This window comes from Crocodylus siamensis, chromosome 4 (assembly GCF_052110815.1).
Source record: "Crocodylus siamensis isolate JL-2025a chromosome 4, ASM5211081v1, whole genome shotgun sequence".
NCBI lineage: Eukaryota > Metazoa > Chordata > Crocodylia > Crocodylidae > Crocodylus > Crocodylus siamensis.
In genome coordinates, this window is record NC_143398.1 from 127,368,529 (window position 1) to 127,384,625 (window position 16,097).

At 44.3% G+C, this 16,097-nt stretch overlaps 2 protein-coding genes across 9 annotated transcripts in view; one reads left to right on the forward strand and one right to left on the reverse strand.

Moving 5' to 3' along the window:
- Nucleotides 1-828: 828 nt before the first annotated feature.
- Nucleotides 829-16,097, reverse strand: LOC149866477 (uncharacterized). 3 transcript variants are annotated; one of them, XR_016441891.1, is made up of 3 exons: nucleotides 15,857-16,092; nucleotides 13,963-14,345; nucleotides 829-3,412 (listed from the first exon to the last, which is right to left on the reverse strand). XR_016441891.1 is itself a non-coding variant. In XM_090043751.1 (3 exons), exon 3 carries the CDS (start codon nucleotides 7,958-7,960, stop codon nucleotides 6,929-6,931), a length of 1,032 nt encoding a protein of 343 aa, XP_089899877.1. In that variant the 5' UTR covers nucleotides 7,961-8,777; nucleotides 13,963-14,345; nucleotides 15,857-16,097. The 3 variants fall into 3 exon arrangements, 1 of the variants encoding a protein (XP_089899877.1); XM_090043751.1 differs by lacking the exon at nucleotides 829-3,412 and adding an exon at nucleotides 6,929-8,777 and having other exon boundaries at nucleotides 15,857-16,097; XR_016441892.1 differs by lacking the exons at nucleotides 829-3,412; nucleotides 15,857-16,092 and adding an exon at nucleotides 14,865-15,071 and having other exon boundaries at nucleotides 9,959-14,345.
- Nucleotides 15,132-16,097, forward strand: part of MPPED1 (metallophosphoesterase domain containing 1) — an 83,448-nt gene continuing 82,482 nt past the window's right edge. For 4 of the 6 annotated variants that reach the window (XM_090043754.1, XM_090043762.1, XM_090043756.1 and 1 more), the window contains exon 1: nucleotides 15,588-15,817. The gene's annotated coding sequence lies outside the window, so the exon portion shown is untranslated. Of the gene's footprint in view, nucleotides 15,221-15,505; nucleotides 15,567-15,587; nucleotides 15,818-16,097 lie in introns of those variants that run through there. The other 2 variants (XM_090043763.1, XM_090043761.1) reach the window with 2 other exon arrangements.

The following is a 16,097-nucleotide window of genomic DNA, read 5'->3' on the forward strand; positions in this document are numbered from 1 at the left end:
TGGGTGGGGCCTGTGGTTTCAGGGGATTGGCTGCCGATTGCCTCACTCAGCCTAGCTGGGACCAGGGCACTGATCTGGCTTGCTACAGGTAGTGCTTGTCCTAGGGATGACTTGGCCTGATCTCTTGATGGGAACCAGCTGGGTCCAGGGCTCTTTTACTAGAGCATGAATATAGAAAATGAAACCAAAAGCGAGCCCAGCAAACATCAAAATAAGTGCTATTCTGGAAAAAAATCCAGTCCCTCTCATTGTTTTTGGTAGGTTACCATACCTATAAAAATTCCTTTTTCAGTGTAGGCTCATCTATGTGCACTTGAGGTTTGTCTGAAATCTGCTGTATCTGCCCAAATGGTTCTTCTTGTTACATTTAAAACAGACCTTTCCAAATGTAGCAGAACACTTGGGGCCATGTTACCTTCTGTGGCGGAATGCCGGGCTAGCGGTTCCGACACTGCTTAGGGAAGCCACGGGCTTTGCTGAGCTGTGCGAGCGCGCGGCTTGCGGGGCGGGATTGGAGGTAGCTCTATAGCCGCCCTCGAGGTTCGCCGAGTTGGCACAAGCAGACAACTTAGAGTAAGTTGTTAGTGTTTCTTAATTTATAGGGTGTCCGTTGGTTCACGAGGTTCCAGAGCCAGCCCTTGCGTTCCAACAGTGGAGCGAGTCCAAAGCTAGGTGTGGCTGCCGGCTCTTTAAGTCCCAGAACTGGTCAACAGCTCATTGAGATGGGTTGTTAGTAGTAGAAGTTATTACAGAGTAGATATAGAGTAAAACAAAGATTTTATTCACTTATCTGGCCTCACCCTCTTACGAATAAGAGGGGAGGCCGGTTGGAACAAAGCTGCAGTAAATACAAGTATAGCGAGCGTAGCTATGCTGTCTAAGCTACGATGAGAGGCAGTCGAGGAGTGGAGTCTCCGATGTTTCTTCAGTTACAGTATGCTGGATACAAAGGGGGTCTGTTGGTTCATGGGGTTCCAGAGCCAGCCCTTGCGTTCCAACAGTGGAGCTAGTCCAAAGCTAGGTGCGGCTGCCGGCTCTTTAAATCCCAGAACTGGTCAACAGCTCATGAATGGGATATACAGTACAAAACTGTAACACGGTGAATCGTTGTCAGTTGTCGGATTTTCGAGGCCTTTGTCTTCGCTGGGGTACACCCAGACGGAGAGGCTGAGAACCGGTCTACAGGGTGATCGGGCCTATAGAGTTTTCCGGTCGTCATCTCTGCTGTTTTCTGTTTCTTTGCCTCTTTATAGATGTTGGTTGGACTGCCTCTGTGACACTAACTATGATATAAGCTGAGCATACAGGGATAGGATAGTTTCTTTTACGTAGTAATTGCTAGGCAGACTTTCTACATAAGTTTCATTTCTGCAAAAATAACACTTCTAGATAAGAAATGAAATTTACAAAATGCGCATGTGTAGCTTAATGCCAACAGAGAAAATACAAAGCGCTCATTTAGCTTACTAGTTAAGACTTCAAGGTTACATAAATGTGAGAGTGCCGCGCGGCAGTTATACAGAAGGAAAAAAAAAATAGTTACATGCCCTCGTGCCGTGGGGCAGTAGAACATTTATGTAGTGGTTTCATTTAGAAATGGGTTAATAGTGAACAGATTTTTTTCTTCGTTGGGTTCACTGGGAAGTTTGGTGTAGATAAAGGCACTTACAGAGTTTATACAATTTTGGATATACTTTACAATACAAGAACAAACGCATAAAAAGATAATGATAGGTATGAATAATAAGAGGAGTGCTGAAAGTAGGTTAGATAGCCAAGATGAGATATTAAAACCTAGTGCATTAAAAACTTGAAAGTAGACTGTTGCCAACGCCAGCGATGCTGTTGACACGGGTAGCTATTTTGCGGATGCTATCGACTTGTTGAGTGGAATGGAAACATTGGGAATTGCAATACAACATAGGTCATTGGATAGATTGAGGTATTGACATAGGCCACCATGTTGGAGTAATAAGGCATCTAACGCAAGAAGGTTTTGAATAGTCATTTGGGAGGTGGCTTGTAACTGTTGGTTAAAGAGAGAAAGGCTGTTAGCTGTGTGGTTTGCTAATAATTCTACTTCTTCAGCTAATTGGGCTAGGGCAATGTGGGTTTTTGTTATATCGACTCCCCAAACAAATAGGCTTTTGGTGGCCCAACTAAGAGCTTGAGTTACTTTTTCTCCATGAGTTAGGGAATTCCATACTGGCGCATGTGATCTAGTTTCTCTGTGTTTTATAGAAAGACTCGGTGGATAAACAGTAGATGCTTTTAAAGGTGGGCAGAATAAAAGTGATGCTAGAAAACATTGTACAGCACTGAGGGTGGCAGGTAAAGCTGTATATACTTTTCCATCAGAACAGGCCCAGGCTAGGCCCATTGGTGCTGGAGTAAATAATTCTGAGCACCGTTTAGGAAAAGGAAAAGCGTGTCTTGTTCGTTCCGGGGGGCCAGGTTGTTTTATTGGGAGTGTGATACTATGGCAGGCAGCGTTTAACAATATTGCTCGTAACGTAGGATAATAAAATCCGAACCAAGAATTATTTCCGAAGGGACCTGGTTGAGATAAATTTACAGTTAAAGAATTATTCCATCTTACTAAGGGTGTCGGCTGGATAAGAGGGGATAAGGTAACTACAGATATGGTAGCTTGACCATGTGGTGTAAGATCGAGGTGCCATGGTGGAGTAACTAAATGAGGATTCCATGTTAGTGACTGGTCTGGTCGGGAACAATCATTACCATTAGGGTGAATTCCCCAAGGGATAGCTGAACAAGCGTATGGGGTTTCGTTAAGAAAACATTTCGTTTCAGTGGGTTCAGAGGACAGGCTAGCAAGTGTAAAATTTTGTGGCCAAGAGTAGTTAATAGAACTGGAAATTTCACTTAGGAATACATGTATGGAAGTTTTTGAACTTCGAGAGATTTGGGAGAACCAATCGGATAGATTAAATGGTTCAGGATAAAGAGTAAGAACTGGCTCTTGGACAGACATGGGAATTTTTAAACAGGCAGTTAATCCTTGTCCTTTTTCTTCTTCTCCAGTTGCATTAGCCCATAGGGATAAAAGTTGAAGTACAGTATTAGGTGAAGAAAAGGGGGTAAGGACAGGTATGGTAACTAGGAAAAGGATAACAGAGAGTGTTGGTAATGATAAACATAACATGACGGATGTCAGTTTATAGCTGTAGTTCATTTGTAAATGTGTTCTTTAGGTGGCAGATGACTTAGTACGGTGGTTGTGATGGTTACACGTGGGGACAGTGCTAGTAGAACGATGAATAGGCTCGCCGATGTATTGTGTTGCTAAAGAATACGGCCACTTCTTCAGAGGGGTGGTTTCCGCGGAGTTGAGACGCGTATATGAGGTGGGTGATGGGGGTTTTCTGAATGGCTGTCCCATGTGACACACCTGTAGAAAAAATGGAATAGTTAAGAAAAATATAAAGGCTATGTACTATAAAATAGCTAGTCTTTTATCTCAGAGCGATGACTCAGCCAATTGTGATGGGCTAATAATGTCTTATTGGGTACATTGGTTTTAACGTGGTAGGTGTTTGGATAGGTTCCTGTAGATTGTATTATTCCTTGGTATAACAGCTGCTTCTTTTCATTAGGTCTTGGTTTGGCTACCCAGATGAGTTCTTCTGGCTGGAATTGGGGCTTCCATGGTTCTGGTGCTTCTTGTTTTTTTGTTGGTCCATAATGACTTGTCTTCGTTTAGTTGGATCAGAATTTGTGGTAGACGACTTGTCCAATTTAAATATGTGCCGTTTCCTGTTAGACGGAGTTTTTCTTTGAGGATGCCTATGAAGCGTTCAATGACACCATTCAACTGTGGGTGGTATGGGATGTGGGTGTGCCAGGCGATGTTGTAGGTATTGCAAAAAGTTGCTAGGGCTTTTGACGTGAAGGGTGGTCCTCCATCAGACTGGATTTCATTTGGCACTTGCCAGAGGCTCATGGCTTGGAGTAGCACAGAGGAGACGGTTTTGGCGGTAGTCTTTGTAAGAGGGATGCATTGTAATTGTCTGGTGCCTAAATCGACTAGGACTAACGCCTTGGCCTGACGCTTGACTCCAGGGAGTGGTCCCATGAGATCAACTTGCCACGTCTTTCCTGGGGAAAAGTACTTTGGGTCATATGATTGTTTAGCTGATGCGGTTGGCGTAGTCTTGACTTTGTTACATATATAACAGGTTTGACTCCGTGCTTTCCAATCTTGGAGTGTGATGGTAAATGGTGGTGTTTCTGCAGTTACTCATTTCCATTTGAGGTGGGCTTTGTTGGGGCTGGGATGGCTCCAGAATTCATATAGCCATTGTACTAAGTGTTGGTTATTGACATCTGTCTTAGTGAGGATGGCTGCTGCAACTTGTTGTGGTGCTAGTAGTGCCAGTTGCCCAGAGTATTTGACTTGTATGTCCAAGGGTAACAGTTATAGACTCACTGGGGCTGACACTGTGGAGGACGGTAGTTGAGGTGGCCTTTGGAGTTCTTGTAACTTATTATAGTCGTGGATGGGGTCCCATATGCTTTGGGTGTTAGCTTTGGTGCGTAGTTGCTGATGTAGACATGCAATGATTTCTAGATGACTTGTTGGGACATGAGCTCTATGCTAGTTTAGTTGGCCTAGAAGTTGCTGAATTTCTCTTCTTGTTGGAGTAGTACCTTTGACCCAGGGAATGTCTGGAGTTGTGTGTGTTGTTGCTTTGCGAGTTTCATGATCGAATACTTCATCAAGGAAGGAAATGTGTGGCTTTGCTGTGAGTTGAGATTTTTGCATGTTTACAGTCCATCCATGGGCTTGTAAGTGATGTATTAGTTTTTCTGTAGTTTGAGTTACTACTTCTGGAGTTCTGCCCATGATAGCGATGTCGTCTACATAACTCCAGATCTAGACATCACTGGATGTAGGGAAGGCCTTAAAGGTGGTGTTGATGGCTGCTGTGGCTACTGCTGGTGAATTGCAGTACCCTTGGGGGCAGATGTTCCATTTGAACATTTGACCGTTTACGCACATGTTGAGTATCCTGACGTCATCAATGATGGGGATAGAAAAGAACATGTTTTTGAGATCTAGGGTACTCCCAAACCAGGGAGTTGCTTGGTAAGCTATCATCTTGCTTAAAATCTGTGGTAGCGTCTTGAGGCTGGGCTGTGATAGAGGCTCTACTTGCTTGTTGGCGCGACGATAGTCGACTACAAGTCGGGCTTCGTTAGGGTCTCCAGGTTTTGCGATTCCCCATGCAGGTGACAAAAACTTAGCATGTGAAATTTTGGAGATGCGGCCTGCCGCTTGCAAGTCATCGAGAAGTTTCTGGAGCGAGCCTTGGAGATGTGACTTCGTAGGGATGGGTGCGTAACGCCACGACAGGTGATTGATGACTTTTGGCGTGTGAGGCGCGATGCTTGATGCTTTATAGGGACTAAATGGGAATGCTTGTATGAGTGTAGACTTGAGAACGAATTTAAGAATTTCGGGGACACCGAGTAGATTAACATTCCCTATTGCTGCTATGAACGATTTTCCTGTTGGGTGTTGTACACAGCGGCCTAAAGCAACACTGGCAACAGAGTTTAGGCCTTGTACGTGGATTTTCTTTCTGAGAAGCGTGTGAGGGGTAGACGGCTGAATGACTGAAACTTGCACTCCGGTGTCTAAAAGAAATTTGATTGCTATTGCCGTCTTGAGGCCTAGCGGGTCTTTAATAAAAATGGTTGCATAGGGGTGTTGATCTTGAAGCTGTTAAGGTTCGCCACCGAGGTTAACTGCCTCGGCGGCTTCTACTCGTTTTTTGGCTTTGGCTGGTGGTTAGGATCCCACCCTAACTTGATGGCGAGGGTCAGTTGTTCTCCCTCTGACAGCTTTCGGAGAGTAGCCCTGTCTAGCCCGGATCGTCCCAATAAGAAGCCGAATCTTGCTCGTTGTCATGGCGTTCGAGTGGGTGGTCCTTGGGCTGGTGGTTGTTGAGGTGGACTACAAGTGGAGGGGTGATTTGGCTGTTGATTCGAGGGCTGTGTCCATATCGGTTGACTTGGAAAAGCTGCTGTGGGAAATGGAGAAGGCGACTGAGGTGAGGCTCCAGTGGGCGTAAAAGACTACGGTTCCACGATTAGAGCATGTTGTTTTAATACTCGACTGGCAGGGGAGTCTAGTTGGCATTGTAAATGAAGAACAGTGCTGCTAGGCTTGCCAACAGCGGTAATCATTACTAGGCGAGCTGCTTGCCCAAAGCCGGCTCCATAAACTTGGTATGCTTCTTCTACTCCTTCCATGGTGATTGGGACTTTGCTGGGATCTAACAGGTACTTATGCGCCCACTTGTCTGTAGTGGCTTTAAAATTTACGTCACCAACTGGGTTCTCTCTGGGATTCCATCGCAGGAAGGAGCAACCTATTGTAGCATAAATGAGTTGTAAAGCTCTCGGCTGCTCAAGCAGGGTAGAGAGTCCGTCATGTACTCTGTAGGGGCAGGTGAGAAGTGCTCCAATGGCTAGGACAGCTGGCGATAACAGGGGCAATTTTTCTTCGGTATCTAGTATTCCAGTATCTACGCAGACTCCTCCGCTCCACCCGGATTGCCGCATTAGATACTGTGCTTCTGCCTTGTCGAGTGTTTCTATAGCATGTATGACCACGAGACAACCTAACCAGATGGCAGGTGTTTCATCTGGACCGATTTGTGTATCCATATAAAGTTCTCGTAACTCGCTTCGGCTGCGGGTTCTAAAGATGATGGTCGTGCATTCTGTTTTCACGGGGTCACAAGACTTTCTCTTAGCTTTTCTATCTTTTGTATCCTGTTGGTCGCTTTCGTCTTCGCCCTCTTCTTTTGTACCTTCTCTTTCTCCTCCTTCGTTCACCCTTTCTTCTCCTTCGTCTTCAGAAGGAGAAGATGCGTTTTCTTCTTCTCCCTCTTCTTCTTCAGTAATAACTTTTCGGGTTCGGGTGGTAACAGGTAAGGCAGCTTTTCAGGTGGTAACAGGTAAGGCAGCTAATGGTGGAGCGGTTGGAGGCAATTGTGAGTAAACTGTTGGTATTGGCGTGGCGATAACAGCTGGAGGGTTGAGTTCCGTGGCGATGACGGCGGCTGGCCGCGGCGACGGCTGACGGTGCGGCAACGGCTGGCGATGCGGTGACGAATGGCGGTGCGGTGACGGCTGGCGATGCGGTGACGAATGGCGGTGCAGTGACGGCTGGCGATGCGGTGACGAATGGCGGTGCAATGACAACGGCAGGGGGGTAGGGTGACTTCATGGTGGTAATGATAGCTGGAGGGTTGGGCTCCGTAGTTAGGATGGTTGCTGGAGGGTTGGGCTCCATGGTGATGACGGTAACTGGAGGGTTGGGCTCTGGTGGCGGTGACGGCAGCTGGAAGGTTGGGCTTTGTGATGGTGACGGCAGCTGGAGGGCTGGGCTCCGAATAAGGGGGTGGCTCTTTCCTTTCGCACTTGATGATTGGATATTCGGGGCGGTTGGGAGGCGGCATAAATGTGGCTCCGCCTCCTTTAAGCACTCGAGGCTCTCTTTCAGGTTGGTTAGTATGCCCGCTGCCTTTGCTGCTGCTAATTCGGTGGCGTTGCAGCATGCTGTGTGGAGCTGCGATTCTAAATTTCCTATAGCTCCTACGGCATTTATGAAGTGCCGCAACAGAACTTCTACTGCTTTACCAGGTGCAAGTTCAGTTTTGCTAAAGGGTCTTTTTTTAGTTCCCCTCTCGGCTTCTAGTTTGCGACGGCAGCGGACCAGACTATCATAGGCTTTTCCTGTTCCGGGTATTTGTTCGGGATTAATTTGGCCGGAGGGGTGTCTTCTTATGGCATTATGAAGGAGCCCTAAGATAGAGGCTTGTTCGCCGCTGGCTGGTAACGCGTCTCCTTTAGAAGGAAGAACGCCAGCAAGGGCTCCGTTTCCCCCTGCATTTACTGGGGAAAACATAACTTTGGGGGTGGCCATTACACACCCCAGGGCAGCAGCAGCTGCCAGATTTTACCTTCTGGCTCGTTCACCCAAATGTGACCGGAGATGTGTGTTTTGGGGTCGCTATTGCCTGCCGCATGGTAGGCGAGATGATTTCAAAGATCATCAGAGGTCTGGGGGGGCAAACGGTGTCCCAGTCGCCAGGGACTCATGTAGACTAGCATGGCCTGATCGTCTACTTGGGATCCTGTTCATGATGTAGCGGAATGCCGGGCTAGCGGTTCCGGCACCGCTTAGGGGAGCCGCGGGCTTTGCGGAGCTGTGCGAGCGCGCAGCTTGTGGGGCGGGATTGGAGATAGCTTTATAGCCGACCTCGAGGTTCGCCGAGTTGGCACAAGTAGACGACTTAGAGTAAGTTGTTAGTGTTTCTTAATTTATAGGGTGTCCGTTGGTTCACGAGGTTCCAGAGCCAGCCCTTGCGTTCCAACAGTGGAGCGAGTCCAAAGCTAGGTGCGGCTGCCGGCTCTTTAAGTCCCAGAACTGGTCAACAGCTCATGAATGGGATATACAGTACAAAACTGTAACACGGTGAATCGTTGTCAGTTGTCAGGTTTTTGAGGCCTTTGTCTTCGCTGGGGTACGCCCAGACGGAGAGGCTGAGAACCGGTCTATAGGGTGATCGGGCCTATAGAGTTTTCCGGTCGTCATCTCTGCTGTTTTCTGTTTCTTTGCCTCTTTATAGATGTTGGTTGGACTGCTTCTGTGACACTAACTATGATATAAGCTGAGCATACAGTTCTTACTCAGTTTTAGCTCGGTAATATACTGTTCTGCACTTTGTTCTGTTGTTTGTCTGCAGTTAAAAAAAATCAGTGTTTTTTTAAGTCTCATTCTTTTTTGGCATGTAGTACTCAGAGATTTAGACAGTATTTTCCTTAATTTCATATTTTGACCTTTTTGAAGGTAAAGTGTTACTAACAGTCAGGGCTTCCTCCCCAACAATATCCAAGGAGATAGATGGTTTGTCATGTTCTCTTCTGCCCCTGTGGTTGCTTAATACAACTCAAACCTTTGTCTGAACATCATCCATGGATTTATAAACATTGATTTACAATCCACCCAAGATTGTAATTATCTGCAATTTACCTATGAAGAGATGACCAAAAGATTAACAGCAAACATCAGTGGCTATTCTTAAATGCTGGCCTTAGCAACTTCACCTGGAATTAGCGGTAGAACCAAGAATAGAAAGGAGTCATCATAATGCAGTCTCTTTCTCTGTCTAAACACTACATATACCCACATTCCCATACCTCTGAATACCCTTGTCTTGTTGGGTTTGACTGCATTGTGTGCTTCTGTGATTTGTTTTGTTATTAGGGTAAGTAAAATAAAGCTGCAGCTTTTCTTTTGCTGTATTAGTGTGGTTTAATTACATTTAGGAAAGGCAAAAAAGAGAGTGGGAGCTTGCCAACATTAATGCTGTCTGTCATTCACAGCCCATTGATGACAAGGAGTTGAAAGCTTGGCAGTTATTCTGGTAATCGGCAACCTGCCTCATGACGAATGGAAAAGATGATGTGAAATATCCAGAAAGGGAAAAAAAGTTTTCCAACGAAAGAAAATGCAAAATAAGAACAAAGGGCAAAAGAAACAAACAAATAAATAAACCCTCAATATTAAGCACTAAATCCTTTTTTATACATTTTAAGCGAAAAACTCTCTAAACACTCTTTAAAACAGTTGCTATTATCAGTGAAACATTCCATTAGAAGCTATTTTTAACATATATAAATAGAAGTAGAAGCATTAACTCAAAGTGATTTGGAAATAGGTATTTTTTTAAAAATTGATGAATATTTCACTGATGTGAAATGTAATTTTTTCATAATACATAATTCCTGGTATTTTAAGATCCCAGTTATTCATAAACTCTGATATGCCATCCAGAATATTAGTCTCTTTTTAATAGATAATAATAACATGAAATAAGTATTTATTAACATAAGCTCCCTTTTTAACAATCTATAAAATATTACATTGACAACAGCCCAGCAGTCACTTCAAAGACAAACTGCAGCAAAATACACTTCCCACTTAATCCCACAAAAAAAAAAAACAACTTCAAAACTGGCTGACCCATAAAATAATCACTTACCAAACTTAAGTCTTTACAGGAATGCTGCTGTGTTTGTATTAAGGAGAACAGATTTCAAGTGGTTATTTGCTTGTGCCTTATTATGTAAAGTGGATAATCTGGGATGTTTCTATTTTGTTTGTCCTAATCTAAACTCTAATAATGGTCAACCACTTTACTACACCTTTGTATGTTTGTATTTATTATTAATGTACATGCTGATCCAATTCCAGACAACTTTATATAACTGTTTTTGGGATCCTGGATTCAGTCATTAAGTATGGATCAGAGACACTATTTTTTGTGACTGTTTTAGCAACAGGCTCTTAAGTATTCACAATTATTGTACCATAGTATTGAAAATAAGTACCTGATAATGTGCAATTGCTTTTCCTAGCTTGTGAACTACTCAGGGATCACATCTTCTTTTGCATCTGGCATCTTGCCAGATACAGTTCCAGTGCAGAAATAATAAATAGCTTTTCAATCATAATAAGCAACTGGAGTCAATTTGAGATTTATTGGTGTAAAATGCTGACTGTACAGGACACTGTAAAGGAAACTTCTATTTATGTAATAGAAAGGTTACAGCACAATCCTGGCTTGTGGATACTTTTAAGGATTTAGCACTATTACTTCATCTTTGGGAGTACAGAAAGAAGAGAACAGTTTTTCATGACTGAAATAAGCCAACATATCTTTCATTGAAACAGCCTACGTTAATGAGAATGAACTGAATGACAAATTTATCGTAATGTGCTAGCTATATATTTATTATGCTTATGCTTTAAAAATGCATGTTAGAGCTCTTTTGGAAATTCTTGTGGACTATTAGTGTCCAGATCTGTTTTTAAAAATCTGAGATTAAAAAACAAAACAAATCAGGACAATAATCTTGTACATCTTTGTGTTGTTAGCATTCTCCCACCATCTAAAATTATTCTTTTAATTACTGTACGATGAAGTTAAAAATATGACTATTCCGAGAGTTGGTCCAGAGTGGACCATGGGACTTCCAGTAACCCTATCTGCATACCTCATCTTGCAGGACCGGGGATAATAAAAGACTTGAGACTGTTAAAAATAGAAAAGATGTTTGCAAAAATGTTTTGTTTTGGTTTGCCACCATTTTTTTCTTTTTGTTCTAAAGATCCCATGTATTCTATCATTTTCCTTCTGATCACTGCTATATTTCAGCTCTCCTTCAGCCTTCCTGAGCAAGTGGGCTGGCCAGTATTCTCACTTTATTAACAGTTGGAACAGGAGGTGAGAATTAACCCAAGAAATCCCTCACAACCCACTACTGACTATGGATGAATTCATGAATAAATGTTTAGAAGACAAATCCAGCACAGCTTCTCAACTGGTTTATTGATGAGGATAAGAAAACTTAACCAGTTACCCACACAAGATATTTGTTACCAGCCTTAGTTTGCTGTGAGCTTCAGCATATTTTATAGAGGAACATTAGCATATAACATCACAAAAGTTCCCTTTTATAATTAATTTGTTTACAATTTAAAAACCTATAGAATTAGTTTAGTCACACATGCTCATCTCAAAAGCAAAGTATTTTAAAAGAGGAACTTGACCTTTACCAGACAGGAACTAGACCCTTCCACCAGACCATTCTTAACAAAAATAACCACACTAAAGGTCATGCTAATTTTAGCTTAAGCTCAGTTAAGGGCCTGCTAGCCTAGACAAGATGGGACCTTTGCTTACTACATAACACAAAAAATGCTTTATCCTATTAAACATGCAAGCTAAAATAAGATGAACATCATCTTACAGAACAAGCAGGTCTCCAAATGTTTGCCTTCATCAGTATATAGTCAAGAACCTGCCTGTTCTTGCTATCACTTTTCTAGAACATTCCACCTTCTTTTGCCATCGCTGTTCAGAAATAAGTCCTAACTGTGACTATTCACCCAACAGTTTCACAGGAGAGTGACACTGCACTACCAATATCATCTTTGAGAACTTGGAGAGGCCAGGTGAAGTTCCAGGTGACTAGAAAAGGGTAGGAAGAGAATCCACATGCATCTATCTTTAAGGGAATGAGGAGAATCTGGGGAATTATGGAACAGTCAATCTGATATCTGTACCAGGAAAGATTATGGGGCAGTTCATCAAGGAGTCTATTTCTGAGCATCTGCAGTAGAAAACGCTGATCAGAAACAGCCAGCATGTATTCTTCAAGAGCAAGTCACGCCGGACCCATCTGGATTTCCTCTATGATAACAGGTTATATTGACGGAGGGAGAATAGTGGATGAGATTTTAGCAAGGCTTTTGACATCGTCTCCCACAACATTCTAAGGAAACGCAGACTAGACAAAAAATTTCTGTAAAGGTGGACACAAAACTAGTTGCATCATTGTGCTCAGTGAGTAGTTATTAATGATCAAACGTGCACCTGGAAAGAGGTATCAAGTGGAGTTCTCCAGGAGAACAACAGAAAGATAGTTCAGCTACTGAATGTTCTACCTGATATAGGACAAATGAGAGGCAACCAATACATTTCAATCTACAATTAAGTATTAGTGAAAGAAAATGCAAGCCCATTGACTCCTACCATATGTAAATCAACACTGACCTAAATCAAAGCCCTTTCAAATCTGACTATTTCCACCAAAGAATTAACTCATATGATAGTAAATCAAAGATGCAACAAATATGGACTTTGGTTTGGTTCTGATGCACTAAGTAATAATATCTGGCAGAGACAAAATTGGCAATGGAATACTGACAGTAACTTAACATGCAGGGAATTGTCAGTCTTATCTTTGGCTGAAGGAGGAAGAGATGGTCAGTAAACAGCATAAGAGGCTTTGGGAGATGGAACTCAGGGTGGTAGGGGGGAGGGAGCTGGGTAATAAAAGAGAGTGTTAGCTTGTAGATTCTGAAATTCTTTTTTTCCCTCATTTATTTAATAATTAACATGTTTGTCTACAGTAATTTTTTGCTCTCCATACCAATAGTTAGAAACAGGATATAAACACTTCTCTACTTTCAAGTATCAGTCTCTTTGCACACCCCAAAGGCAACTTTACACAGTTTATCATTAGAAAAGCTTTGTACTCCCATCAACTGCATCAAAATCACACTGCAAGTGCAATTTGACTTACTTAACTTATGATTCCACAGTGTTTCCAGAGTGACTGATAATCAGTTTTTAATAAAAAGCTCCAAATCATATTTATTAAAAATATTTTCTCTTTTAAATAAGTAAATCCATTTAAAATTAAACCTGAAATTATAGCAACCTATGCTAGGGCCTAAACATATCAAAATTGATTAAAATATTTTAAATTAAACAACAAATAAATAGTACACACTCGCTCAAAGAAATTCATAATACTGTCAGAAATCACAGATTAAGCAGCTAAAATGAAGTACTAAACAAGAAGTAGCAGTAGTCTATTTTACAGGTGCAGAGACTATTTTATTTTAGTTTACTTAGTTCAATTCAATGACTAGCTAATTCAGAGCCAATAAAACTGATTGAGAGTTGAAAAAGAAGGATAGCATGTTTTCTTCTAGTCTCTGAATAGAGGCTGGTTGTTAGAAGATGAGCTGTAACAGCTCTTAATCTTGAAGGACACAGCAATCAGGAACAATGATTTCAATTACCACAGTATCAATAATACAAGTAGCAATAACGTTTAATAGTTATAGTAAAAAAATAAAAGCATCACTTATCATTTTGTAATATAGGTAAGAACTGAAAATATGAATAAACATGTTTTTCTCAGTTAGAAAAAAAAATTAAGTTTAGTCAAAATACTGATTTTGGTCATCAGCAGTCCCTCTGAGAGACTGCTGTCCTCATATAGTAGAGGGAAGTTATTGGTGAGTCTATAGATAACTGAGGAGGCTAATCCAATATGCATGTTCACCTGCAGATGTAGCAAATAGTTCTGGAAGCAAGGCGCAGATCCTGGTGATGCTGAGTCAAAGCTATTTTTCTTTGTCTCCTCTATCTGCTACCATAGTGAGGTGGGTTTGCTACACATAATCAATGCCTTATTGTTGGCTTAGAGTGAGCTGGTCAGTTATCTTGGTTTTCATGAAGCTGACAGCGAGTCCAAGCATTCCATATGGTTCACAGAAGCAATCAAAGGTGAACTAATGCTCTATAGTTGAGTGGGCACATGTGACACAACTGTCAGCATCATTGTGGATTTGGAACATAACTGGTTGATATTAAAGAGATTCCTGTTCTTGTGATTCTGGATGCTGACTCCAGGTGGAAATCTATCAGCAATGAGATGAAGAATAGCTGCAATACAGATAAAGAGTGTTGGTGCAATTGCACATCCTTGCCTGACTCCAGTTCTAATAGCTCATTTAGATTCAACCCAACATGGTTTCCAAGGAACAAGAGCCAACTTTTCTAATATTAGGACATTAATAATGGATAAAAATTATATTAAGCTCTTCTATATTTTCATCTAAATATCTTAAAGTGTTTTAAAGATTTTGCTTACTCACATTTTACAGGGGAAAGCTGAACATCCATACATACCAAATTTTTTAAAAAGGGTTTCTGAAGTTAGTCTTCTACATCCTTACTTAGGCATAAATAAATTACTTGATTTCTGAGAAGGTTGAGCATGCTCCTAAAAGGTTGAGCACGTTCTCAACAACAGTTTAACACAAGAGCTAGTCAGGAATTTTTTAGAGAACTTTTTTCTTTGTCTCAGAAAATTGCAGAAGCATTGGAAGGGACCTCAGGAGGTCATCTAATTCAAGCAGGACCAGTCCCAACCAGACCACCCCAGCCAAGGATTGTGCTCACCTGGGTCTTAACAACCTGTTTTTAAATCGATGATGCTAGAACCTCGGCTAGTTTGGACCCTGCTCAGAGGTAGCACCTCAGGCAGTGAGACCCCCTGTGTGGCGGTTGTGAGGGTGGTGCCCTGGCCTGGGTGCCCGCAGCAGCACCCCGCTGCCTTGCAGGAATGGAGCAGCGCGGCTCCAAGGCCCGACAGCCTGGAAACTTCCACCCTTTCTGCAAGGGGAGGAGGAAAGGCGCTAAGGGCTGGGGGGGGAGGGAGGAAGAAAGAAAAAAGTCCTCCGGGCAGAGGGTTCCCTCCCCGTGACACTTCACGGCACCGGGACCTGGAAGCACCTTTCCCCTCCTCCATCCCTGGGGTGGGTCTTTAAACACCCCTCCCCAGGGCTTCTCCAGTCCTGCAGCCACCGCAGGCGGGGCCAAGCCGGAGCAGAGTGCAGAGGCTTCCCCGGTGCAGCTAGGGCGGGGGGAGGACGGCTCCCCTGGCCCAGCATCAGCATCAGCCCCAGCAGCAAGGCCGGGGGCGAGCGAGGCTGGGGGTGCAGGAGGGGGGTATTCCCGCCCCCCGGGCGGAGGAGCGGGATGCTGGCGGAGGGAGGGAGGGGGGCGGGCTCCGGGAGAACGAGCCGCGGCAGCATGCAAAAAACCCCCAACCCAACCCCCCCCAAATGCTGCAATGTCTGCGCGGCAGCCCCGGCGGGCAGGGTAAGTGCTGGGGGCTCGCGCGGGCGGGGCTGCCTGCTGGGCCGAGGACGCCAGGGGGCCCCGCAGGTCTGGAGCCCCCCGAGCGCCCCCCCCCGCGCGCGCCGGGTTTTGTTCCTCCCGAGCAGGCGGCCCCTGCTCGGCTCCCGCAGCCGTGGCCCCCACCGGGGCCGTAGCCCGGAGAAGGAGGGCAGCTGCAGGAGCCGGCAGAGGCGCTGCTGGCTGCCCGAGGGCGCTGCGCGAAACTGCGGAAGGTAAGCGTGGTCACTGCCCCCGGCCCGGCCGCAACTTACTTTGTTTGCAGAGTTGCGGGCGCGGCGGGTGGAGGCGCCGCCAGAGCAGCGGCTTGCGGCGCGCCGGGGTCCTGGCCCCTGGCTGCCCTCTGCAGGGGAAGGGCGAGGGCGGGTTGGGGAAAGTTTCCTTTGCGGGGGCGGAGGCGGAGGATGAAGGACCTTGCAAAGTTTTGGGGCTGGCTGGAAAACGGCATGGAGCATCAACTGCTGGGTGCGGGGCAGCCTGGGTCCCTGTCTTCTG